This window comes from Balearica regulorum, chromosome 7 (assembly GCF_011004875.1).
Source record: "Balearica regulorum gibbericeps isolate bBalReg1 chromosome 7, bBalReg1.pri, whole genome shotgun sequence".
NCBI classification, from domain to species: Eukaryota; Metazoa; Chordata; class Aves; order Gruiformes; family Gruidae; genus Balearica; species Balearica regulorum.
The window spans coordinates 23702917-23730083 of record NC_046190.1 but is presented as its reverse complement, the minus strand read 5'-3'; the positions used below and the strand labels follow the sequence as shown (position 1 = coordinate 23730083).

Below are 27167 nucleotides of genomic sequence, written 5' to 3'. Positions count from 1 at the left end.
GAAATAATGAATCCTTTTAGGAGAGGTACTGGCAGCGGTTTGTGCACATCTGTGCTGCTCTCAATTTTGTGTGTTTGCATGCATGTGGAAGGGTGCCTTAGCAAAGGAGAGTTGCAAGGAGGATTAGAGGGAGAGCATTGAGAACACTTGCAAAAGCTGTTCCATATGAAGTAGGAGCATGTGCCAAGTGCTAGTTTGAAACATTCCCAAGACAGCGATGGTAGCTGACGTCATGCGCCAGTAAGAGGTGCAAACTGACCTCTTGATACTGGCAGAGAGAAAATCATGATGTTGGGAAAAGTCAGGACAGGTCACCTGTATTTTATGTGGAAGAGAATGGAAGCCAGGGGAGGGAGACAAAGGTACCATTAAAGTGACAGAGCAGGATAATGAGATTTTTCTTGTAGGGATGAGAACAGTAATGTAACTTTGGTCAGTACTTGATTACAAGGTGTTGCAGTGACGGAGACCCAGTCTAGTCTCAGCTGGTTGCTCTAGTTGGGAAATAGGGAAAGACGGTAGATAGTCATGTGAAGAAGACAGCTCATCCTAGTCAGGGTGTGAAGGTTTAGGAATTGAGTCAAATAAGATTGCTAGCTCATGACTCTGGCAGGGGAAATAGTGAAGTTTTCCAGCAGGGGAGAAAAGCAAAAAGTAGGGGGTAGGTGGCAATATGAAATTAAGGGCTTAGTTTCTTCTCTTGGGTTAGAATTAGTGCGTAGGTATCCAAGAAACATCAAAGAAATTGAGATTTTGATTCAGACGGGAGGAAGTGGCACTGTGCTGGCTGCATAGATACAATAGTTATTGCCCATGTGTAACATGGGAAAAGGAGGATGGAGCCCCAGCGACCCCAGAATACCAGGGGTATTCTGGTAATAGTGGTGATAGTGGGCACTTCCAGTCCTGCAGGTTAAAGGTGACAAGGAAAGGGAAAAGATGAAGATTAATTTAAGCAGTAGGAGCAGAACTAGGGGGAGATATGTAAGGAAGCTGAAGGAGGATGGAATTTTGAGAAGGGGAATGTGATCAGATAGGTCTGTGGCAACAGGTCAGAAAAAATGAGACAAGAAACTGGCTCTGAATTTTGGGTAAGGATTTGGGGTGTAAGTCAGAATGAAGTGAGGAAAAGGAAGTAAAAACAGGGAACTTCATGGAGCTTTACAGATGAAAGGCAGAAGGGAGATCAACAGCACTGATGTGCAGGTGGGATCAGAAGTTAATTTTGGGGTTGAGGGCTTGTTTGGAGATTTTAAAAAGGGTTTCTTCTGGGAAATAAGAATGGGTGGGGAGAAATGGCAAAATGTGAACATGGAGGAAAGCAGGCAGATGTGAATGGAGGGTACTGAAGCGTTAGAGAAGGAGAACAAGCAGGAGGTCAAAGATATTTAGAGTTTGTTTTGACACTGGGGAGGGGTGGGTGTATGTGAAGGACACCCATCTGTTCCTTTGAGATAACGGAAGGAAATAGGTCACTAAGTGAGCACACAAAGCAAAGGGCATGGGGAATTAATAGAGTGATTGGGTTGAGGGAGAACTTGGCTGTGTGCATGGGTTCGATTTGTGAAGTGTCATATTTGCTACATGCTCTGTAAATCTCCGTTTCTTGATTATGTTTTTGCAGTGCGGCTCCATGACAGTATTTCAGAAGAAGGTTTCCATTACCTCGTCTTTGATCTGTAAGTGTCTTTCTTTTGGCTTTGATGCTTCACCAGTGATACAGGCACGTGGATGGTTGACTGAGAGTGGAATAAAAAGCACCTGTATTAATATAGTTCTCCTTTTCTCTTCTGAGACATGTAAATACCTCTGGCCTATTTGACAAAATCCATTGACTGTATGGTAGGGGATGGACCAGGAAGGCTCCTGGCAGCAGGTGTAAGCGTGGGATGGCAAAGGATGGCTATCCTGTATAGGGAGGCTGTTTGACTTTTGTCTCTGAGGCAGCCTGGAGGGGTGTTCTGCCCAAGCTTAGCATATACTAAGCTCTGTAGAGATGCATGGGCAATTCGTGCCCAGTGTGTCAACAGTGTCCTGTACACTGCTGTTGAAATGGCAGTCCGAGGGGTACACATGGATGTACCAGTGCTGGTGCCATGGTGCTGGAGCTCTGCCCTGGCTCCCCTGTGCCACAGGTGCCCAGCAGACCATGGGAAAGGGCCCAGCTGAGTGGCCATGTACGTCCCGTGCAGCCTTGAGCTAGATGTGCGCGGGCTGAGTAACCTCCCTTGTTCTTTTGCACTCCAGGGTTACTGGTGGGGAGCTCTTTGAGGATATTGTTGCCAGAGAATATTACAGTGAAGCAGATGCCAGGTAAGACTGTTTCCAGACCTTTCTGTGTATGTGCCACGTGTGTTGGCAAGTGGAATGAGTTTCCCAACTGCTGTTCTGTGCATGACTTTGTTCTGACACTCTTGCTCCCTGTCTGGAAAAAAAAATTCCTCTTTCTGTTATTAGCATAAACTATTGTCACCAGTCAGCCTGACTCACCGCAGCTCTAGCCCTTGCCGCTTGCAGACACCGCTGTCTTTGCCACTTGCAGATGCTGTGCTCTGTGCTGGGAGACCCGTTGCTAGCGGCTTTGTCTGCCTGACCTTTCTGGTGGGCAAAGATAGTGTGTCCTTAGCAAGCAAACGTAGGAAAAAGCCATCCTGTGGCTGTGAGAGCACTGCCTGCTTGGCCTCTGCCTTCTCCTCGTAGGGGCTCCCGTGATGTGCCATTGCCGTTGGGCAGGCCCATTCAGTTTGCCTGTGTCTAGGTAACAGTTTATGGGGCAGGGGGGAGAGGGGCCTTTGAAGGCTATGTTTCTGTGGAAGCCCTCTCTGACTGTGAGCTGGTTGACACAGCGAGAAAAGGTACAATATGTGAAAGAAACCTTTTATATTTTACTACTAAAAAAATTTAGTTTTATGCCCTTCTTTTTCTGAGCGTGTCCCCTCTCTCCCATGCGTGAGCTTACTGAAGTGGGCTGTGCTTGTCCCTTTGCTGTCTATGCAGGGTGGGTGATGTGTGCAGCAGTAGCTGAGGGTGTTCTCTGACCTGTCTGTCTGCTGGGCATGCAGCATTTGGAATCAAAGCTGGGATTAGGCTGCTCCTGTTCTGCTTTAGCAGGGCCTGGGGGTGGCCCGATGGTGACGTTGCACCCCTGCTTATTCTGCACCCGTGTTCGTATCCCATCGTAACCCTTGCTGGAGCAGGAATTAGGGGAGCTGTGAGAGGAGAGGGGTAAGAAGGGAGTAGTGGGTGCTGCCGCAGGGTGAGCTTGGTAGGCAGTACTGTGAGGAAGATCACACTGAGTGCAAGGAAGGAAAAAGCATGACCTAGTGTGTTGGTGTAGGTATTGTTGTGGAGTCTGTGGGCGCTTATTTGCTTTCCCTGTGGTATGCTTACAGCCTCTGTCTTCTGAGCATTGCACTGCACGCTTTGCTGGTGAGCTGTCTGCTGATGGGGAAGGCCAGTGGGCTCATCATCTCTGCTGAAACTCCTGGCAGAGATCTGAGAGCCCTGGAGATGTTTTCAGTGGGGTGCACAGATGTTGTAGGCACAACATCTTGGACAGATACACACTCACGCAAGCCGTTCTGTCTTGAAGTTGGGAAGTTTTGAGGTTATCAATCATCATCCTTTCCCCTGTCCTTCTTGCCAATGCCTGTTCCCTGAAATGGTCAAGAGCTGGCTGGCAGTGACCGACACTGCTCAGGAAAATTATGGCAAGGTTAGGAGAAAAGGAGAACTGTCTGTTGCTCTGTGAGCCTTCCTGAGGGTGCTCAGCCATCTGACTGTGAGCCGGCCAGGTCTCGCAGTGCCCACAAGATGACAGAATGAAACTCCTCCCTTTCTCTCCCCATGCCGAGCTGAATTCCAGAGCAGGCTGGGAGAGCAAGGGAGCGAGGTCTGTGCCAATCCGCCGCACTTGGCTCGCCTGGGACACCTCACACTTTTGCCATTTTTGGCCAGAAAATCTCTCTCTCGCTCAGACTCTGCTCTGTTCTAATTATACATTTTTGTTTTGGGAGCGGGGAGTTATTCATGGACTCCGACCCTGAGGATTGTACTGCCAGCTCCAGAGGGGCGAGGGTAACAAATACACAGTGCTGCACCTCCTCTCCTCTTCCTCCCCTCACTCTCTTCCCATCTTTTCCAGCAGCCAGTTTCCCTTCCCTCAAATATTTGACTCATCTCAAATTTGTTCCCCTGAGATTTGTAGAATTCGGTGAGGGGACTGACTGATCCTGCAGTGACACAGACCCGTCTGACTTGCCCACATCTGGGTGCTTACTGCCCAGCCACACTTGTCAAAATCCCTACTTCATTCCACATTCACCCTTGGGAGCCAAGTAAATGTTTAGCAGAAGAGATGTTTTCAACCAGAAATCTCACCCGTGGGTGTGTTGCGCTGTTCATATGCGACAGGTGTAAATAACGTCTTGCTTTTGCTCCTGTGGATACAGCAGTGAGAGTGACAGAGACACGGTTTTCTGTGAGCTGGGGGAGTGCAGCGCACTGCACTTAACAGGGAATGAGTCTGCTTTTCAGATCACTAACCCCTTAAGTGGGATCTGTACTTAAAAGGCACCCAGCAAGCGGGTGTGTGCGCACATTGTGTATGTAAAGTGCTTGAGATGCTGCTCTGAAAGCTTTGCAAACTGGCAGGCGCCCAGGAGTCATCATCCTGAATTTGCTGGGGGAGGCTGCTGCTCTCTAAAAGTTTATGCTTTGCTTGGGACTAGCCCAGCTGAATGTTTCCTGGAGCAATTTGGTCTTGCTTGCCCAATCTCGGCTGCTGTTTGCAGATGCTTGGATGCCTCGGTTCTCCTGTGTGGGGTGGGCACTGTTGGCTGAAGGAATAAGTGAGATGCTTAATGTGATGAGGAGGAAAGGAAGGAGATAATGGGAGGTAGGAGAGAGGCTATGGATAAGGTGTTTAGCATCCTGTTGCTGAGGGGCCTGGGAGTGTCCAGTTGTCACTACTGAGCTGTGGCATCCAGTGGGCACGATGAAGGGATTCAGCCTGGGGTCTTGAACTCTCCCTGGTGCAAATATAAAAGTTAGGCAAATAGTTCTGGGATGAGATGAGATGCCAAGAGATTGTGTGTGTGCATAACTCTCTGTCTCTCCCTTTATCTTGCAGCCACTGTATTCATCAGATACTGGAGAGTGTGAATCACATTCACCAGCATGATATCGTGCACAGGGACTTGAAGGTAATATTTCCTCCATACCACAGAGGCTGAGGAGAGCAGCCAGGGGATCATTGGAAGAGGCAAGATAAGAATACTGTGTTGCCAGCTGGCAGGGTTTTTTAACTTGAACTGGGCTCAGGGGTTCCTGAAGCACAAATTCACTCCTTCGGAGTTTTCTAGAGGGTGTGCTGAACTCCTGAGGGAGTTTTCAGTCTTCATGAACCTTGCCAGCTGTCAGCCTCTCTGAGGCAACTCCAGGATGGAGTAGTTGTGAACCTTGGAGTGCAGCAGGCTTTCAGAGAAACTTGGGTAGGATTCATTGTAATGAAGGACACTTTCTAGTCTGCCATTGAAGACATCTCTGGAGACCTGGGGCAATCTGTTCAATCTGACAGGATGAGTTTGCACAGAGCACATATATTTTTATTCTGCACTGTTGCCAAACACATGCCATTGGGCTAGGGCAGAGATGCACAACAAGAATTTTTTGTGTCATTTCTTTCTTCTCTCATCAGTAGAAGTGCTTTTAATCTAAACCCAAAACTGCTGGCCAGTTAAACACTGAGTGAATCAACTATTTGCCACATTATAATACATTTATAGACCCAGAGCCCTCGCAGTGTAGTTACTTAAACTCCCTTCCCACGCAGTGCCAGCTGTACTGGGAGCTGGGCAGGCTCCAGAATGAACAGTTTTGTGCGGGAAGGTCTGCCTGCCCTGCAGCCCTTTCTGTCTAAAGTGGGAATGGTGATGGCCACCAGTGGTCCAGTTAAATTAATGCAGGATGACACCTGCTACTAGTGTTGGTTTTGGTTTGTTATACAATGCATAAGGGGGAAAGTATAAAAATATTTTGCAGAGAGCAAGGTAAAAGCATGTTGCAAGCTCAGTGGCAGTGTTCTGGCAAACTCCCATGCAACACTTTTGGCTTTCTTATTCAGAGCACTGTGAAAAGATGCAAGTGATCTACTGTGGAATGGCTGCTCTGGATTAGAGCTGACACCTGCTCTTGAGAAAGCAGCCTCCAAGAGGCACTACTGTCCAAAATTAGGGCCTCTACGATCAGTAGTGTTTTCCAGTATAGGATGGTTTAAGTTTTCCTTCACATCCTGTGTTCAGGTATAATCTGGTTTGCTTCCCAAGTTTTGTTGTTGTGAAAATTGTGAACTTGTTTAGAGCTTCTCAGCTGCTAGACACTCCACGCTGTAGTTAATGGGTTTCTTCTGTTCCTTGCTCTGATTCACTGAAACTATCCAGGCCTGAGGAGTAGCCATTTCTTTTAGCAATAAAAGATCCTATGCTTGTTAGTTAATATTTAGCTCCTTGCCAAAAGCTCGGCCTTCAGGGTTGGTGTGTAATAACTGCAGAGCTTGCCTCAGGTGAAGTTTTGTCTTTTGCACTTCCCTCTCATAAGCCTGGCTTTTGGCTGACATGCTTTTAAAGAACTTCAAACGTTGAGCTGCCCATAGGGACCATAAGAAATTAAAGAATGCATTCACATTCTTACCAAAAAGTATGTGAAACCTGAGACAACCCATATGTTGGAAAACATGTACATGGATAAGCACCACTGGCCTTAAGGTGTTTCTAGCTGTATTTTAGAAGCAAATAGTGCCTAGCTAGCACAAGCCTGGCCTAAATTTCACTGTTTCTTAGTCAAACCAAGACCAAGTGTTATCTGAAATTGGGAGGTATTTTCAGAAGACTTCATTGGCCTTCTGCTTTAGGGACTTGTTTACACTGGTGAATTTTCATCGGTGTAACTTAATTAACACAGTCTTTTCCACTTCCCATATAGTGGGAAAAGCCAGTGACATCCAAATGTATTGAGACCCAGTTCCCCTTCCTTCCATGCTGCTTATGGCAAGGACTGTGATGGGCAAGGCTGTTCTCCCTTTGTTCAATGCAGAAGCAAGGCACATGCCCAGTACTTTAAGGCAGGTGAATGAGCAAAGCATCCTGTTGCTGTCAGGCAGAACAGGGATAGAGGGTTGCCGTGCGTTGAAACTGGTGAGCCGGCTGCAAAAAAGACCTTTATCAGATTTGTGAAACTGAGACAAGCTCCTGTTTCTGGATTTCCAGGCTTCCATCTTGCTTGGTTAAAAACTCACGTTGATATGAATTGCACAAATGATCAGAAGGGGGTAGGATGAGAAATCACATTTGTTCTGCCTGGCTACAAATTGGGTTTCCTGCAGAGCTGTAATAGCCACCACCTTAAAGGCTTTGAGGTTTCAAAGGGTCCCGTGTAAATAGCTGCTCTGGTGCTTCAGAGGAAGCTGCTGACTCTCAGTACAATTTTTGGAGTTGTGTTAAGCCTTCTGCTGAAGTCCTCTGCTGGAACACAACAGAATTATAATTTGAGTGAGACTCACTTGAGGCGGAAATGTGAGGGGCAAAAGTATGTCTACTTTTCCTGGCACATGGGGGAAGTGACACGGCCACTTGTCATAAAGGTGACAGTGGCAGTAGCAAGACAGCATATTTTATGCTGCTGTAAATATGTAGCATGAAAAAACAGCTTGCAAGAATACTCACTGCTGTGCTGCTTATGCCAATTTGAGGCTGAGGCTTTTTTTGTAAGGGATGAAAGCTACTGCCTATCCAGATGATACCTTCCCACATTATGGCGCTGTATTTGGCAGCACTTATTAGCATCATATTTACTTTTCCAGTGCCTTGGGGACTGTGTAATGTTCATGGGGAGAAACATCACTGCAAATTGTATCTACTGCATCTTCCCCCTCTTTCTCCCCCCCCAATTATTCTCTGTGAGGATGACAGAAACAAATTTTGGGTTTTGTGCTGCAGGAACTGTACTGCCAGTGCCCTCTGGTGTCAGCATGTAATGTATGGGCTGGGTTGGGAGAGGCTCTGGCTCCCACAGAGGATTTGTGTTAAACTTGGGGATTTTCTGCCACTCTGTCAGGGACATTTGTTGCTGTTGCTCTGCCTTCACCTGAACAGCTTTAGTACATGCCTGCTAAATTCAGTCAGCAAATCGAATTTAATGATGTGAATACTGAGGTAAGACGCTTCAATAAGGTTGTCAGCCTTTCATTCTTACCCCCTGTTTTCTTTCTTCTCCTCAGCCTGAGAATTTACTACTGGCAAGTAAATGTAAGGGTGCTGCTGTCAAGCTGGCAGACTTTGGACTGGCTATAGAAGTCCAGGGAGAGCAGCAGGCCTGGTTTGGTAAGAGTGTTTGAGCTTTCCCACTATTGCTGCCCACTTTCCTGGTGACTGGTTGAGTTGCACCCTCCCTGAGTACCTTCTCCCAGCCTTTCCAGCACACTTGTCTGTATTTGGCATTGCTGCTTCCTTTCCAAGCATCTCAGCCTCTGGGTCCTTGGGCACGAGCCTAGGTGCAATAAAGGAAAGAATATGATAAATAAAGACAGAAAAAATGGCTATGTATTTCTCTATTTTTCTTCTCAGTTTACAGTAGATGCTAGTGTCAGAGATAAATGCAGCTGCTAAGTTTAGACCCTGATCTGAACTTTCCTACTGCTCAGGAGTGTAGACATGTGGAATTTTGTTTGGTCATTTAACAGAAATGCATTTGACCTAGCCTTCCTCAAGCACATTTGGATCTGGCCTTATCATTGTTTAGCTAAAACATAATTAGAAATGAGACCTTCTCAGGCTAAACATCAGCTCTGAGAGTCTGCAGTGCTGCAGAGACTCTGGAGAGATGGCTGCTTATCCTGGTCTGCCCACACCATTTGGCAATCAGATGTGTCCCATCTGTGTCTTGTGTTTTCAGACTCCAAGCCATTATACGTAACAATGATAGAAGGCCTGGCATATGAGCTTGTGCCCAGCTGGTTCACACGGTCCCTCCTTCTTTTCTGTTTATCCTGCAATACATAGAGACTCGATCCCATCTGATTTTTTTCCCCCTGCCCCCCTCCCCCTTGTTCGTTTACCAAGAGGTAGCTCTAGCAAATATGAGATGAAGGGTGAGAAATGGGTTTTGGAATTTGTTGGTTACCACTAGTGTATTTTGTGATATGGCAAGATCTCTTCTGCTTGAGTACTGTAAGTACTTCATGTCATCCATTTCCTGGCAGGGTTTGCTGGCACTCCAGGCTACCTCTCCCCTGAAGTCTTAAGAAAAGATCCTTATGGAAAACCAGTGGATATATGGGCATGTGGTAAGATTCTGTCAGAACGTTTTACACTCAAGCAACGCCATTTCATGTAGAAGAGCAATTCCTTATAACCTATTGCTGGGAGGGCATGCAGTGCTCCTTCTTATTGGGTGGAGAGATGAAGGCGCACTTGAGGATAAGCACCTTGTGTAGATGGAGCTAATATTGGAGCCTGAACTCATTTGATTCTGTCTCCTAATCCTTTCTTCATGCCATCTATCAGATGTTTGGGACTCAAGAGATAGGACCTGTCTATGCTTTGTAGCATCAGTTGTTTAGATAACTGTAGCAATTTCCTATTACACTAACTATGTAGAAGATGAAATACTGAAGAAAGCTGATTTTTTAAAAAGGAAAAAATTAAGTGTAAATGTATTTAGGACCGGTAAGTTTAAAGATACGTGATATCAGTGTTGCCTGACATTGACTAAATGGTTCTCTGCATGCCAGGAGCGTTAGCTTTGTCAGTGTCATTTTTGTCCCAAGACCATGCACAGTAAGCATCTAAAAACATAGTCCTTCCTAAAAAGTCCCTTGCTGCCCAGCAGCCCCAGAGGTTGTGGCTTCATTTTATTCTGAGAGCATCTGGGAGCTGTGGCTCACCAGCCATGATAGCCAGAAGAGGGTAGAAGGACATCGTGCACCTTGTTCTAGCTCCTGGCAGCTGGCGTTAAGAGCTGAACATGACACGCCAGGGTGAGGTTCAGCAGACGAGAGGTCTGTACTGTCTTTTTCTACCTCGGAAGGCTAAATATGATGGCAAATGAAGATACAGAGCAATCATTGCCTTGGGGACTGTCAAGAGGGAAGGAAGAGGGGCTGAAGGAATAATTGGCATATTAGCCTAACCATAGTGTATCTGTGTCTCTCCCTCCCAGGAGTGATTCTGTACATATTACTAGTGGGGTACCCTCCCTTTTGGGATGAAGATCAGCACAAACTCTATCAGCAGATCAAAGCCGGAGCCTATGACGTAAGGGCACTTTCTTGCTGAGTACCTGCATGGGTGTAGAAGCCATCCAAAACATGGGACTATCTTATTTGGTGTCCAGCAGCAGGCCCCAAGCTGCTGTGCAAAGTGATGTTTGGCATGATCATACACCTCGTTTGTCTTCACTGCCTGGGATACAGTCCTGTTGGGGACTCCTGAAAGGATATGTGGAAAGCATTGCAGTGGGCACCAAGATGTTACTGGTCATTAGGGAAATGCAGAGCTGGAAATGCAGATGGTGGGAAATGGTGTTTTCTAGTCCATTTATCACAAAGTGCTGCAGATGTAGCCAATGCTAACTTTTTTGGGGAGCAGAGGGAAGGTAGAAGGAGCCTGTCTTTATCAAGGCCTAATTAAAAATATGGGGAAGTATTCTGTGGAATAATAGCTTAAATTATGGCCTCTGGTTTCCTCAGTGCCATAGTGGAGTTTCTTCCAGCCGTGGAAAGCGTGGAGCCCAGTGAGAAGACTGAATGGCAGGGGCCTTTGGAGGGGTGGCTTTATGGTGAGGATCAGCATGGTGGGTTGGAGGCTCTGGTAAAAAGCTAAGCAGTTCATGGAACAGTTCTCAGAGCATGGCAAAACTGAGGTGTAAAAAGTGCCTGAAGGAGATGAATATCAAAGAGGTTAGTACTGGGGAGCAAAGGTGGTGTAAAATGCGGCTTGGTACCACAGCTTGAATGTTTGATGTAAATTCTTTCATGTAAAGGAGAGGCTCGGGAGGGAAGAAGGAACTCCTGGAAATCCTAGCTCAAAGCCTGTGGGCATGAATATCAAGAGGAAGTTGGGGAGCTCATTTTGTAGGCTGTCTTGTGGTTTGTATTTTTAAAAAAAAAAAAAGTGAGGGTTCTGCTGGACCCCAGTTACCTCCCAGCTTCTGTACCTGAGACCATGAGAGCAGCTGTAGTGGTGAGCGCAAAGGTCTGCCTAACCCTGTGTCCTGGCTCGGTGGGTTCCTGAGTGAAAGGAAAGTGATGTCTTTGTACTTGATAGCCTTAAATGGACTTGTGTTCTTCTCTTGCCTTCCTGCCCCTCTTGTTTCTGTGTTGCTTGTTCTTATTTGAAGTGGGTTTTACACTAATTGTATCGATGGAGATTTTCAAAGCACTTCAGGGGTTAAATGTCTAAATCTTTCTGTAAGTTATGAGAAGTGAAGTGCCTGATGCCTCCTATCTACCTGTTGGTTTTGAATTCTTACCTATAATGAGCAAGTTCCAGTAGATTCCTCCCCTGTTTTGCCTGTTAGAAAACAGCTCAAGTTTTACTGGCATACCTTCCCCGGTGTCCTTACCCCAGCACCAAGCAGCTGGTATGCACTGGACTGGTCTGTTGCTCTCTCTTGACCATAGAGGAAGTGGCAGTGGTGAATTGGACTTTGTGCCTTTGGGTGGGGGTTTTGCAAGGCATTACCATGAATACCTCAGAGTTCAGGTGGGGGAAAAGTGTCCTGGCTGAAAGCTCAGTGTAATAATTTTAGAGTAGTCGCTTGCAACATTTGCAGAACAAATTGTGTAAGGCTTTGCTGATGCCTGAGAACGCAAAAATAAGATTATATGCAAATCAAATACGGTGAGTGCATTTTTGTGGCCCAACAGAGCAAAGCACAAAATGCAGGAGAAAAGAGATGGGATAAACTTTTTCTAAATAATGTAGTACTGTAAGGAAGTGTTCTCAGGATAGATCAATCTTTCCCTCCGTCTTAAAGACAGGGGGCTTTATCCCAACAGCACATTTATCTTTGCGTTGTCAAGTTCACCTGTATTTGTACAGTAGATTCATAGGAGTGAGACATACCGCATTTAATCTCAGCATGCTGTCATCTATACTACGTGCGAGCATCTGGAGGATGGCATAAATATCTCATCTTTATTGTTAGTGGAATTGCAGGAGAGAGCAGTTCCCCCTCATGGATGATCAGCAGCCAAAATACTTGAGATTCTTTTGTTTCCATGTTTCTGTATTCCCATCCCCTATTACATCTCTCTTGCTCCCCAAGTAATGATTTCTGGTTTGGTAGATGCTTGCTAACAACTTGCTGGTGGGGTTGCTACACCAAAGTGACTAGTATTGTTCCAGGATATCATGCTTTGTGGTGGGGAAAGTGTACCTGCTGGGATGTTCTCTGTTTTTGCTTTCATGATGTAGTTTCGTGTGTGTGATTTTTGCATATGCTGTTACAGCTTTTTAGCATGCTGGAGAAAAAATGAGGTGGGGTAAAAAAAATAGCGCTTGTGTTTTTCATGTCAGAACTTAGTTAAAAAGATCTGTGACTTTACTTTTTGACTGTTGAGTGTGAAAGGAATTTAAAGGTCTGAGTGATTCCTAAAAGGCTTTAAAACTGTTAATCTTCCTGCCTGTGCCTGGTACAGGGGTGTCCTGCTGTCTGGTACCATTTGTTTGCTGGATTCTGTATGGTTTTCATTCAGTGTGGGTTTTCACAAAAATTTTGCAAATATGTTAGCCCTGGTATCAAAAGAGCAAAAGCTGGAATTCAGCTGTGTAGGAGGAAGAATCTCTTCTGCTAGTAGAAGATATTTTCAGTTCATCGTCGGTTCCTTTTTCCTCTTTCAGTTCCCATCACCTGAGTGGGACACTGTGACTCCCGAAGCAAAGAATTTGATCAACCAGATGCTGACGATAAACCCAGCAAAGCGCATCACAGCTGACCAGGCTCTCAAACATCCATGGGTCTGCGTAAGTGTTTTCCTCTTACAAATTGATTTGTGTTTTACCCTGAACTGATACTTCAAGAAGACTTAGCTGCAGAGGAACCCAGAGTATTTTAAATATTTTAAATTGTGATATTTTTGGAGGCTGACCTTCAGCAAGCCAACTTTGTCATACTGTGGTGCTTTTATTGCCACTGTAGGGGAAAAAAAATATATCCCTTATTCTTTTAGCGGTTTTGTGAATGTCCATAGTTTTTGTTTTTTCCCACATCTCCTTTTCCAATCCATATCATCCTAAAATGTCAGATGGAGTTTGTCATCAGACAATCTTTTGCTGTTCTGTGTGTGGTGTTTCTGCCTTGCCAGACCTCACACATAAGTATTTTTCATCTTTTGCACAGTTGGCAAGGAAATCCCAGAATGCAGCTGGGAGAGGGCGTAGGGGAGAGCAGCAATGGTGCACTTTTATCTCTGCAGGATGAAATAGTTCCACCTAAGTCCAACCAGATGTTCTTGTAATACCATAGCATACTTCTGCTTTCTAGGATGCGTCTAGTGTGTTTCTTTGCTCATTTGTTCTTGAGAAACTGTGGTGTTTTTTTCCTTCTGCCCCAAAACAACAAATTAGCAATTTAAACTTACTTATGTGAACATCTGTGTAACAGGAGCGTAGTGTCTGCTGTAAAGTGATGCAAGTTCCTTGGAAGTCAAAACTTCACACTAGCTGAGACTTTGCATCTCTTTTTTTTTCCTCCTTGCATGCTTGTAATCAATAGCAGTTCCTGTATATTTAACTTTTGTCCCCATGCCTGTAACCAAAGCTGTATGTATTACAATAGCTTGCTCTCTGTGGCAACATAATATAGAACGGTTCAAGAGAGGCTTTCCTTCTCGGAGTTATGGGAAGTTTGATTTCACTTCGCAGCCATTTCAGCTTCTCACCCAAACTGTCTCCTGTTGAGTCTGTTGTTTCCATTTGCTCCGCAGTCTCTGTGTGTGCAACATATGTCTTCTTTCTGGAGATTTTTTGTTCCTCTGAAGTAAACATGGTACGAAATCTTAGAAGTTTATCTGACACACTGAGTTTATCATCACTGAACTTCTGAAGTACGTGTCCTGACTCTTGTAAGGCCTCATTGAACAAGCGGACATCACTGTCACTCCTAAGGAGGCTGGATGAATAGTGACCACCAAAGTTAAAGGACAGTTTAGCTACATTCGCCCTCCACACTGCCATGTGCACTGTAGCAGGTGACTAGCTTTGACAACAGGATCAAAGCAGAGACTTCCCATGAAACTAGCGGAATATGAGCATAGTTTACAGTTCTTTTGGGTATTGCAGAATTTTTTCAAAGCAGGAGAAAGGTAATGGAGGATTTGTACACACTGATCTGCCAAATTAGTAATTCACCCACTGTCCTTGTAAAGGGAATTCAGGCTTGCGGCTCTGTGCAAGAGCAACAGCTACTTTGGCATTAGTCTCTGGTTTCCTCATGTGCTCTAAATGCCTGGCAGCATCAGTCTCTGGTTTCCTCATGTGCTCTCAGTGACTGGCAACAGTTCTGGGAAGTTCTTTTTTTGCAGCTGATGGGATCCCAGTCTACTGTGGGTGACAGGTGTGCATCACTGGCTAGAGGTTATGCTCAGGTTTTTGCATTGGTACAGTAGAGCTATATGATCTTTCCTCTTACTGAAAATCTGTTTCTACAAAACTGACGCCTGGAGAAAAGGCGGCTCTGGGGAGATCTAATTGCGACTTACCAGTACCTGAAGGGGCCTACAGGAAAGATGGGGAGGGACTGTTTATCAGGGAGTGTAGTGACAGGACAAGGGGTAATGGGTTTAAGCTGAAGGAGGGTAGATTTAGATTAGATGTTAGAAAGAAATTCTTTACTGTGAGGGTGGTGAGGCACTGGAACAGGTTGCCCAGAGAGGTTGTGGAGGCCCTATCCCTGGAAGTGTTTAAGACCAGGTTGGATGAGGCTTTGGGCAACCTGGTCTAGTGGAGGGTGTTAGAACTAGATGATCTTTAAGGTCCCTTCCAACCCAAACCATTCTATGTTTCTATGATGCAAAGATGCCAAGGCCTCTGCTAGTCAAGCACTTACATTCAGGGAGTTGCCACGTCCAGGAAGGCTACTGCTCACTAGTATTCACTTACTGCTTGGAATTTCCCCTTAGAGCCGTAGCTAATGCAACCCAGATATCTTGTAGTGCCTCTAACTCAGTTCCCCATGAGTATGCTTGTTCATTTGAATTTGTCATCTTACTGTCTTGATCCATTTGCATGCCTGAGAGACAGGGAGCATTGATTCTCACGTCTAATTCAGTAGTAGAGTTTCCTGGGCACAGTGCTGTAATAGCCAACTTTGACTTAACGTGTCTTGCTGTATTGGGAAGTTCTTAAGTTATGAACTGGTTGCAGTGGTGAGAGGCTTGGCCACGTCACTTTGCATGTCATGATTGTGGAGCAAACTCCCCTGGCTTATTTGGTTAGGCTATGTTCTTGATCTTTTGCTGTTCCTGTTTTTCAGCAACGATCCACTGTCGCTTCAATGATGCACAGGCAGGAGACTGTGGAATGCTTGAGAAAGTTCAATGCTAGAAGGAAGCTAAAGGTGAGTATATGTTAGTTTACCTTAAGTTAGTTTTTAATCCTCTGAATTTGAGGTTAATGCCTTCCTAGCAACAATATCTTTTATGATCAGCTCAGTAATGTTAGCGAAGTACCTGATGTGCTCCTCCAGTACAGGGTACTAAAGTAGTGTATTAAGGAGCTGGGTAGTTTCTTTCTCCAAAGCTGTTAAGTTTCTTGTGCTTCTTCTGCTACATAATCACCCCTTCTACTTTCTGCAAGAGAGTTGAAACAGAGCAACTTGCTCTTAAATCCTGGGGCTTTTAGTTCTGATCGCTCTCTGCTTCCCAGCGATAGTGTGTCAGTTGCCTGTAGCTAGGACAAAGCCTCTGGCCTGTGTGTGAAGCAGCTGCCTGCTATTAGAAAGCTAGGAAGCATCTAAGTGTTTAAGCGTAACTCTTAGTGCCGTGGCTATCCTGCTGGGCCTCTAGCTGCCACTCTAGAAAGGCACGATGCCAAGTGGTCCTGTGTCAGGTCCAGCAGCCACATGTGGGAACCCTGGATGCATTAGGACTTTCCAGGGTAGCACTGGGATACCTCTGCTGTGGCACCTGACGCACAGCGTTCTCCACAGAGTCAGCCCAACCCCTTTCTTAAGTGAGCGACACTGTTATCCCTGCTTTCTCTTTCCCACAGGGTGCAATCCTCACGACGATGCTTGTGTCTCGGAATTTTTCAGGTAACTTCTCACTGTTCCCATCCCTTCCTTGGTTTTGTTTTGTGTAAGAGAGTCGTGGGATATTTTAACCATTTTGGGGTTGAGTAGGAGGGGAGGAAACATGCTCACAATTCATCATGGTGTAATGGTGGTCGCTTTGTCTTGGCTGGTGACCAGTGTGAAATAGGACGTGATTTGTTTGGGGAGGAGCACGTGGCACTGTAGTCTGGTACAAAACAGAAATAAAGTCAGCTGCCACAATTCTCTCATGATATTTTGTTATCAGATTATTTTTGGGAAATTCTAGCTGGCATGTGTTAGCTTTCCCATCTGAAAGCAGGAGTCAAGACCTCTTATTATGTAGCAGTGATTCCTTTACACCTGAGGCAGGGACACAGAGCAAGTAATAATATTGGTGAGAATAGGGACAGGAGCTTTTTTGGGTATTGTATAACTTTGACTCATCAAAAATGGGTCTGAAGCATCTAGCTATTAGACTTTTCCTTCTGGAGTCTCAGAAGTGGTTTTCATCCTTTTAAGCTTAATAACTGGTAGTCTGGCACCCACCCAACTGCATTACGTAGTGCACTTACTGAAAATGCAAATCTCAACATGCAAATCAGTGCTTTTTGGAAGATGATTGTCTTGGCTCAGCACATCAAGGTGATGCAGTCTTATCTGTGTTTATTTCCATTTGGGTGGAAAACCTCTATTTGCAAGTGCTTTTGGTTTATGGGATTGTTTGCTTTCTTTGCCCTCTTTGTCATTTTTTGTTGACTTTTAAAAAGGACAATCATTGAATGCATGAGTCATATTTTTATTGCACCTGACAACAGTTGCTTTCAAGTGAAAGTCTACTGTATGGATTATAAATGATGATGAACGAAATGGAAGTGTATTAATTTCATCTGGCCATTTACTAATGGTGGACACCACTTATATCCTGGGTGATGTTACAATAAACTTCTAATTGGAATGAAAACATCTGTGAAATAATCATCCCAGCATTCAAAGTGCACATTCATGCATACATTCTTTTGTGAAATCCAGGCAGCATTTTTAACCTCCTGTATTGCTATTAAAAATAAAAATAAAAAAATTAAAGGATGTGAAATCAAGCTACAATTAAGGGACAACCCTCAGCAAGGAATGGTTTTTCCTTGGTTCTTACTTTCAGGTGAACCTGTGCCAATATGGCAGGACTACATGTGGCTACAGCAATTTCTCTTTACTGCATTTCTGGTAGTTTGGCTGTAAAAGGAGAGAATAATTTTCTCCATTTACCTGTCCAAGGATTGTGCTATTACAGGACTTAAAAATTATACATTGTTTTCTGAAAATGATTCTGAAATAACTTTTTGGGGAGCTATGGCACAATGACACGGCTTCTGCAGCACTGTATGAAACAATGTTTTCTTGGGCTTTCTGCTGGCGTGAACGGGTTTTGATCTATTCACAAAGCTAGGTTTTATTTCACTTAGTTGATGATTCTGAAATAGGGGTTTTATTTTTTTTAAATAGCAGTTTTAGGTTCATTTTTAGTCTGCAAATGTTGTCACTTCTAATGAAGCTGCAGAAGCGCTTGGGTAAGAAAATCTCCTGTGGCCCAGATTTTGAGTACATGAAATGCCTGAGAGAAGGGTTCTTCTTAATGGTGTGTGACCTATACATCCACTTATTCCCTGAGCTAGTATTGAGGAGGAAAAGGCTTGCTCTGCTCATCCTTCTCTGTCTCAAGGGCTGAAGCTGCTGGATCCGCTTCAGTTAACAGCTGAAGAAAAGCAAATCCTAGGTGGCCCATAGTGAGTGCAGGGTTCTCAGTATCACTGAGTTCTGCTTTGAATATAAGCTGCGATCCCAGGTAATGATATGCTCTGAAAAGCTGCCCAGAAGGAAGTGTTGTGAATTTAGATGCAAAGCATTTATAGCCTCTGCAGATAATAGCTATTCCTAATATTCTCATGTGTTTTGAAAGTGGGGAGATCAGCTGCTCTTGTTTTCTTTGCAGGACTGTAATATGAGTTTGACTTTTTAAAATTATTATTATTTTTTAATTAGGGTTTTTTTTTATTTACTGCAGTTGAAATCCATAAATCTGCTGGATTTGAAGAATAAGTGCATGCTAACTTAAAGTAAGAAGTTAAAAGTCCATGTGGGAACTTTGGGTAGAGTTCAGACTTTTCCTGTCATGACAGGTCATGTAACTGCATTTGAAAAGTTCTGAAATAGTACTTGTTTATTTCTCTAAAGACCATAAGGGGTTTTTATTTTCTCAAATTGAGTAACGCTGTTTTGTGGGCCTCTAAAAACCCCATTCCCAGCAGACAGGGAACTAGATTTATGAAGAGAGGAGCTTCTTCCTGTCTGGGGATGAGATCTTCTAAGAAATTCTTCACAGATGTTTAGAACCAAGAGGAAAACGAAGGCTCATGTGACCCTGGTATCAGTTAATTAGGCACAATAGTACTATCTGCAGGAAATATGAGAAGGCTTCTTTAATCCTGTTCTCATTACTATCTCCTCTGTCACGTATTTTGTAAAGTGCAGTTCCTTCATTTGACAGTGTGGTTTTAGCTTATGACAAATTCTATGCTTAAAGAGTCTGTAGCAGTGCTTTCTCTTTTTTTTTCCCCATCAAAAAAAAAATTTTTTTTACAAAGAAAAAAAGTTTCTATTGTGAGTAATCTGTTGCTTGCTAGGTGCCTTTTGCCTCAGGTCAGTTCCTAAAGATAAAAGAATGTGATCTGACTCCTTTCCCTGGTTATGGTATATTCAACAATTTAATATTGGCTGTTTGTGGTTCTTTTTAAAAGATTGTATCTCAGGTCAGCTGTAGGCTATTTGTTAAAAGCAGATCACATTTGTTAAAATGCAGTCATTTCAGTCTAAGTCAGGAAATTGAGACCTGGTTATAATAAGGGGTTTGTAGCTTCTGTCCACGCTCCAGTAGGTATTCACTCAGCTGCGAGAGAGAGCATTGCAATCTAAACTTCGCTATGAGATCTTTAGAGTCATGCCAGGGTATACACAGGATGATTTGGGTGCTCACTTGTAGCTTTTGATGCTCAGATGATCCAAGCAAACACTGATCTGATCTGCATTCACTTACAGAAGTAAAGTCAGGTAAATCAATTGATTAGATCATATGCAAGAAACTCCTAAATCACATTCTGAGAAGTAAATGTGAATTTATTACTAGGAGAAAGTTGGCAAGATTTTCAGAGACTCCTTATAGTGCAGCATTAAAGGGTGTCTGGACTCATTATGTAGATGCAATTCTGTAAGCAGGCTTGCTATAAACAGCGAAATGATGGACAAAATTGGTTTTCATCTTAGAAAAAATCCATCTTCACAAAGTGTTGAGAAGTGGCTTTTCTCCATAAGCTAATTTTTATGCAAGACTTACAAGTGGACTTTGTGAAATTCTTAGCACTGTTTTCCTAACTGGATTGCAACTGTTAAAGTGGGGAGTTGTTCAATAAACTATCACACTCTATGAAATTCACTTCTCTCAAGTGGTTCAGCACAACTTCTGTGTGCTACACTGTGTTTAAAATAGATCCTAACGCAGACATGGCAGGTAATTAAGCCTTATGTCTGAAACCTCTGTCTTTAACTGATGCTGAGCTTTTTTCTTGGGAATTGTCACTGCTTGCTCAAGTCAGTTTTGTGAAGTAGCTATTATGGCAGCTTGTGACAATAGCTGGAATTCATTACATGTCTCTTACAGATGCTTATTAGCTCTCAGATGTGAAGTTTGGTGGTTTTAACTAGTTAGGTGAAGTTGACAGAGACGGAGGCAGATCTAGGGAGCAGAGCTTTCTAGCTAAGTAAAGAAGGGCTGAATATGCTTGCGTTTGGTGTAACCTGTACAGAGACATTTTTGACCTGACTAAAGATCAAGAAGAAGGAAATAATACAAATAATGAAGTGGTACTGAAATATTTCACGGTCCTGTTATACCTGCCTTCCAAAAGTGTTTGTAAAACTGAATTTTTGGTATTTTGTGTGTGTATACATACATACATATATTTATACTCAGATTGGAATTTGTGTTCTTCCCTTTAACTAAAGTGAAGTTAAAACTGTGCGAGTAATATATTTGAAGTTTCTGCTGTGTTGTGTTAGTTATGTAGATAGCCACTCAGGACCAGACATTTACATCACTGACTCATGTAAACACTCATCAATCCAGCCTGTCCACATCTCTCTGTAGAGCTTTCCTACCCTCAAGCAGATCAACACTCCTGCCCAACTTGGTGTCATCTGCAAACTTACCGAGGGTGCACTCGATCCCCTCATCCAGATCATTAAATATTAAGAACTGGCCCAATACTGAGCCCTGGGGAACACCACTTGTGACTGGCTGCCAACTGGATGTAACTCCATTCACCACAACCCTTTGGGCCTGGCCATCCAACCAGTTTTTTGCCCAGCAAAGGGTACGCTCATCCAAGCTGTGAGCATCCAGTTTCTCCAGGAGAATGCTGTGGGAAATGGTGTCAAAGGTATCTGTTAATTTGCTTACGAAGCAGTCATAGGGCTCAGAAAATGGTGCGTAACCACTACAGAGTGGATCTGCTGAAGTAGTGTACTTCAGTAATTAGACTTCCATTTTGCAGCTTCCCAGAAACACGTGGATTTCATCGCTGCATCTAAATGCTTATCGCAAAGTGAGGGTAGAGAACACAAGACAACAACTCTCCTGTGTTCTGTGAAATGACTCTGTTGTGTTTATATGGCCACTGCTAGAGTGACTTGTGTCTAAATAGCCATCGTGGCAGAGTTAAACTTCAGTCTTTGCTCTGTCTTGTCCTTAATAAATAGATTTTCTTGAAGTTACGCTGTATTCACGGGCATTGTTTGTAACTGTAGGCAGAGGTGCCTCTTTGCTGTATACTGTCGGTAGGTTTGTGGTGAGCCCCAGAAGTGACATCAAGTTGAGAATTAGTTAATCTGACTTCGAACTGAGAATATGAGGATGACAAGCTGCAGCTCTATGTTGTTGGGAATTCTGTGTTGGTATGATACAATTTTTATTTTAATAATCAAGTCTCAGCAAAGTCCAAAATTTTTCATGGTGTAAACGCTTATGTTTAGAAACCAGAACTTGGCTTGTCTGTCAGACTAGCATCATGAGTTAGGTTTAATAAAAGCCTGTTTTATCCTTGCATCCCAAAAAACACTCTCTGGAAGCTTAGCCGAGGTGAGAAGCTGAACAGATTTGACAGCTGGGGACAGGGCAAACCCAGAGCAGGCTGGGCGAAGGGCTTCTCTTGCTGGAAGAGGAGGAGCAGGGCTGGTAGCAGGGAGGCACTATCCATGGCTGTGTTTGGAGTGGGTATTTCAGTCCCTCTTGGAAATTCCCTCCTCCACCCCACCCCTTGGCTGTGGTACATCCAGAGTGCCTAGTGTTTATTGCTGATGAGTTCAGCGTTAGGGGTTTGTGTTTCTGCCAGGAGCGTGGTCCAGAGCCCAGGCTGTTTCCTATGGAGCCAAAACTGAGAAATGTGTGAAGAGGGAGGGCTATATGGGGTGTGTGCAGGGGAGGCCTTTTGTGTTTCTCTTCAGAGATTAACTGGAGGGTGTGGTGTTAAACCAGGAACAGAACTGTGCTTTTAAGTTACTGGGTGAGCAGCGTGTGCCTTTGTATTGGTTCATTACAGAGGAACTCTTAACTCCACTGAGAGGAGGGAATTTAATCCCTTTAATATGTAGAGGAAGTGGAAGGGATGGTGAAAATAAATACTAGTATCTTATGCCTGGAAAACCATAGAGCATGGGTATAAGACCGTTTGCCAAACAGTAAAGAGTCTGCCTTCATGTGTCCTTGGATCTTCCTCCTCCTGTTGTCTCTTTGCTAAGCTGCATGTTGGGTGGTGCTGCCTGTCTTCTAAAATGACTCCTGTTACAGGAAGTCTTGTCTGTTGCTTGCTGCTGAAATTCCACTTGCATCCCCTTTAATTTCTGTCTCATAACATGTTCAGGTTGACGTGTGAGTAAATCTGCATGCCTCCCTTTTGTTTGAGGTGTCTGCAGTCATCTCTCCGTGTGAATGCATTTCATGGGCTCTCCAGTTGTCCCTACAAACTATAGTACGATGCATGAACTAAATACACCACAGACTGAGTTTCCTTCTGCAGTGCTGGGATGCTGGCAGGCCTGTGGGAGAACAGTGTGTGCCGTGCAGAGGTGGAAGCAGGGAAGGGGGCTAGACGGGCAGGCTGCGCTGGGGAGCACTGGGTCAGCATTGCACAGTGCTGCGCCACGCAGAGGGACTCTCAGCTCAATTTGCTTTTAAGGCCATACAATGTGATTTTTAGCTGTCTTCTGTCCACAAAGATAAATGTGAGGTTCTGGGGAAACTGCACAAAGTGTGAACAATGTTGCTTCCCAGCTAGTGTCTGGGTCATTCCCAGGACATATGGTGGTGCTGTTTCCCTTCTCTGATGGTGGTTGTTTGGGTTTTTATTTATTTCAAGGATGTCCCATTTGTGATATTTCTTAAGTTGCAGAATCCTTTACTGCTTCTGAAGTGTTATAAGGCCATAACAACTACTTGTTTTCAACAGTTGTTATGTGAGATGCCTTGATGTATGTGTGGTATAAATGCTGGACCCCTTTTGACCCCATGGTCACCTGGTTCTCCTCACTTGCACGTGAAATCAAGATGATCTTCATTGTGACTTGAAGGTGGCAAGAACTTACCTGTTAGATTCAGTCTTGCAATGCTTTAGTATGTGTACACTCAGAAAAGAAACTCTTGCAGGGCAGATGAGTTGCTTGGGTCACTTTGTCTACCTTCGTGTGCGCACATTGCAGCATTGTGTTCTGACACATCACATTCAGAAGACCTCTGCATGAGGTTCTTCCAGTGTTCTTGGATGGTTTCTGAGAGCAGGAATAAAGACAAAATCCTGATCTAGCTTTATACTTGCACTAGGGAGTAGAATTAGGAAGACCAATTCAGAGATTGTAATAAACTTATATGGGGTGCTGTCTCTTCATTGTGAGGAGACACTGTAGTCATTTGCAGCAGCTCAGATGATGTTGTCTAGTTAATCCATACCTGTAGGGTCATGTGGTAGGGAAGGCAGGGTCGAAAATGCTTTTGATATAAACAGTTGCTTAGATATTGCAAAAACATCTTTGCCTGATGTTGCTGCTCCTAGAGAGAGACTGAGCACTCTGTGTGGAAGTTGGTCAGCATGTCTTTGGGCGTGAAGTATTTCAACAGTCATGTGAGCTTTGTCTTAGGACTTGCCTTTTCTCTAGGCCTCCCTCATCTTTGTTGGAGCTAAAATCCAGGTCAAGTACCATGTGCTTCCATGTGCTTCCCAGCAGCTGTTTAGGAGAGACGTTACCAGTGCGTTGGTCCAGTAGGTCTCTAGCATGCTGTTTACAGAGGTTGAAACAGCTGAATATGTTCTTCATGAGTAGGCAATCCATATGTTTTATATCTAGTGGGGCTGTATATGGGGTCTTACTGTTGACAGTCGTCAACATGCCACTTTCCCGTAATAGATGGAACAGCTCCTTCCTCAGTCCCAAGTGTGCTTTCTGTCAGGCATTTGGCGTGGGTTTTCTGTGTGTGCTTATCATGCTCTCACTTTCATTGCTAGTGCCAGTTGTTCAGGTTGAGGACAGCAGAACACCTTTATCAGTGAAGAAATTTAGCCTAGTTCCTGTTTCTTTTCTCTTTTTTTTTTTTTTTTAAACAGTTATCACACGCTGCCTTTTGCACTTCTCCAGTCTCTTCAGCTATCCAGTTGTTTCCCCAGAGTAACTGTGAATAACAATAATTAGGAGACCTCTGCATTATCAGTGCCCCCTTTATAAGCAAAGTCTGTTATTTGAATGGCTGCACTTGAGGGTAAGCCTTTATCCTATTGCAAAGATCTGGCAGATTTCTTTAGCTTTTCCCCCTGTAACTGCTGGCACTTCTGGATGGAGTCACAGTGTGTAAGTGGAGGATTGAAATAGAGGAGCTCTAAAGTCTCATTTCAGACTTGGTCTTCCTGAGATGGTGCAAGTGAGAGCATTTTTGCCTAATTAGGTGAACAATAGATAGGATGGGTTACCCACTGCTATCAGGATGGATTTGATGAGTGCCTCGGCCTATTTTCCAGTCCTCTCTGTTAGAGAGGAATTAGCAGGATGGTTGTCCTTCTGAAGTCTCATGCAGTTTTGAGGGAAGTGGGGAGAGAGAGAATAGTCTTGAAACCAAAATCTGACCTATTTCTCCTGCTTCTCTCCACAGCTGCCAAAAGCCTGCTGAACAAGAAGTCAGATGGAGTGAAGGTAAGTTCTTGCTTTCCCATTTCACTGTCTCTCCTTCCATCTGAACAGAAGGCAACCGCTTTCTCTGGTGCCTATCCCCTTCCAGGGTAAAACCACAGCCCTGTCTTCTGGCTGGGATTGTTATGTTCAGTGTATCATTATGGAGCCCCAGGTGGGATCTTAATGTTCCTTACGTGCACCTTATACATCATACAACTAGCTAAGTGCACTATTGTATCAGCAAGACTTCTGTTTCCCCTTTCTCTGAAGTACGGAGGACTGGTCAATGTTGTCGATTAGAAAGACCAAAGACTTGCTCAGGTGTGACACATGACTCTGACTAATCTGTTCTGTTCAGTGCAGAATGCTTCTGGGTATTGAAATAGCACAGGGTAATTGTCAACAGACCCCAACTCATACCCAGCAGACCCCATGGAAATCTCTTCGTCTTCTCCCTTGGACAGATTCTGAAGGTTGAGCTGGGAAGAGGGGTGGGGAAGGAGGAGCCTCCCGATGTTCATGTTTGTACAGAATGGAAACTGTGTCTTGTGTTAGAGTTCGGTCCATGTCCCTGAGAGCCAGGCACTCTCCTGTTCCCTTCTGAGGGGAATTATTTTTTCTCCACTTCAATTTCACTCTTTGTGTGCATGGTCATCCTTTTACTTCTGGAGGTTAAATAGGCTGTTCCCAAGGCTGTATGCTGTTGCAGGCAGTAGCCCTTTACCATCTGGTACTGGAGTAGAGACAGTTATGGGCTAGAGCACTGTCTTCACCTAACTGTTCGAAAGGATAACTGTTCTCAGTACAGGAGAGTAGGGTTTGGTTTATTTGCTTGCATTTCCATTTGAAGTTCAAACCTTTCTCCACAGCTGTTAGGCAGAATAGTTCATCTCCTAGTTTTACACTGTGGACAGTCTTCATTCTCCCCGTGTTGACATGCACACTGCAGGACCAGCACGCTTGTCCTCTCCTGCTCTCTTAGCTCCTTTCCATTTTAATGAGTCTCTGTTTCCAAAGGGCTCACAATACAAGCAGCCTGCTGGAAAAAAAGGTGTTTTCAGAGGAGTTGTTTTTATTTTGAGGACTGTTCTAGTAAAACTTGCATTCTTGCAGTTCTGCTGTGTTCTGCCCTAATGACACTGAAGCCTTTGGGGTTTTTTGACCAAAATGCGATGTGGAACTGCTGTTCTTGACCTAGGATACTTTGAAATGTGCCTGAAAGAGTGAGCTTTTGTGCCTTTGCACATACCTGCCTCTTGTACAGACACGCATAGAACACATGCATGCTAATACAGCACGTGTGTTTGACTTGTCGCATCTGTTGATATGGAAGAGATTGCAGTAAAATCCCAGTGGAATAAGAACGGATGATCCCAAATGTTGTGAACTGAGAACCAGCAGATACGTACTTCAAAATCCCAACGTGGCAGGGGAGGAGCAACTGGCAAAGCAGCAGATAACAACATGTCTACGTAGTGTTTGTCATCTACCTAGAAAAAAACTGGCTTTCTTCTCAGGATTGTTGATTTCCAACAGGCTCTCAGGGAGTACTACAACTTGGGTCAAAATCTGCCAGAAATGGACAGATGATGTGCACACAGGTTTTGAGGCACAGCTTCCTGGCCATGTAGTTACAAGGAGACCTGTATGTTAGAGTCTTCCAGGTCCATAGAAAGCTTGTGGGATTTGGTTCATCGAGAACACTGTCTTCCTCTGTGAAAAGATTAAAGCTGGATTTGCTTTTCTATCTGATTTGAAGTATTCTTCAACTCTTCACGGTATATGCTGTTCCTTGTATACCCATGTCTATATGTGTTACGGTTTAAGTCAACAGGCAGGTAAACCACACAGCCATTCACTCACTCCCCCCCTCCTCAGTGGGATGGGGGAGAGAATCGGTGAGGGACAGTAAAACTTGTGGGTTGAGATAAAGACAGATGAATAGGACAGAAGAGGAAGATTATGATAATAAAAGAATATACAAACCAAGTGATGCACAGCACAATTGCTCACCACCCACAGACTACCGATGCCCAGCTAGTTTCCAAGCTGCAGTCTAAATCCCTGGCCAGCTTCCCCATATACGGAGCATGACATCATACGGTATGGAATATTCCTTTGGTCAGTTGGGGTCAGCTGTCCTGGTCGTGTCCCCTCCCAGCTTCTTGCGCACTCACAGCCTCCTCGCTGGCAGGGCAGTATGAGAAGCTGAAAAGTCCTTGATTTGGTGTGAGCATTGCCTGGCAACGGCCAAAATATCAGTGTGTTATCAACATTATTCTCACCCTAAATCCAAAGCACAGCACTATACCTGCTACTGGGAAGAAAATTAACTCTATCCCAGCCAAAAGCTGGACAATATAATTGGATACTTGTGATAAAGTGGAAGGTAGATTAGAGAGCATAGCTCTGTACATGGTGAATGGGGTTGCCCTCTGGGAACCTCTACTTCCGCATGACAGACCTGGAGTCCAGAGTCTGCATGCACCTTCCTTGCTCCTAAGTGTTAGAGCAGTCCTGCTCTGCAGTATTAACCTGAGTGGTTTCCACAAGGAACATTGCACACTTTCAACCTGGGCTGAGGGCCCTCAGAAGAG

General features: G+C 44.4%; 1 protein-coding gene across 18 annotated transcripts in view; it reads left to right on the top strand.

The window, feature by feature from the left end:
* The window catches only part of CAMK2G (calcium/calmodulin dependent protein kinase II gamma), a 122285-nt gene that overhangs the window by 68102 nt on the left and 27016 nt on the right, over positions 1 to 27167 (top strand). For all 18 annotated transcript variants that reach the window (XR_012836373.1, XM_075758589.1, XM_075758579.1 and 15 more), the window contains exons 4-13: positions 1625 to 1679; positions 2248 to 2313; positions 5132 to 5204; positions 8276 to 8378; positions 9257 to 9340; positions 10216 to 10310; positions 12900 to 13022; positions 15532 to 15615; positions 16269 to 16311; positions 24551 to 24591. Coding sequence is in view for 17 of the 18 variants with exons in the window: in XM_075758589.1 (XP_075614704.1) it covers positions 1625 to 1679; positions 2248 to 2313; positions 5132 to 5204; positions 8276 to 8378; positions 9257 to 9340; positions 10216 to 10310; positions 12900 to 13022; positions 15532 to 15615; positions 16269 to 16311; positions 24551 to 24591 (767 nt within the window). In the remaining variant the exon portion in view is untranslated. The remainder of the gene's footprint in view (positions 1 to 1624; positions 1680 to 2247; positions 2314 to 5131; positions 5205 to 8275; positions 8379 to 9256; positions 9341 to 10215; positions 10311 to 12899; positions 13023 to 15531; positions 15616 to 16268; positions 16312 to 24550; positions 24592 to 27167) is intronic.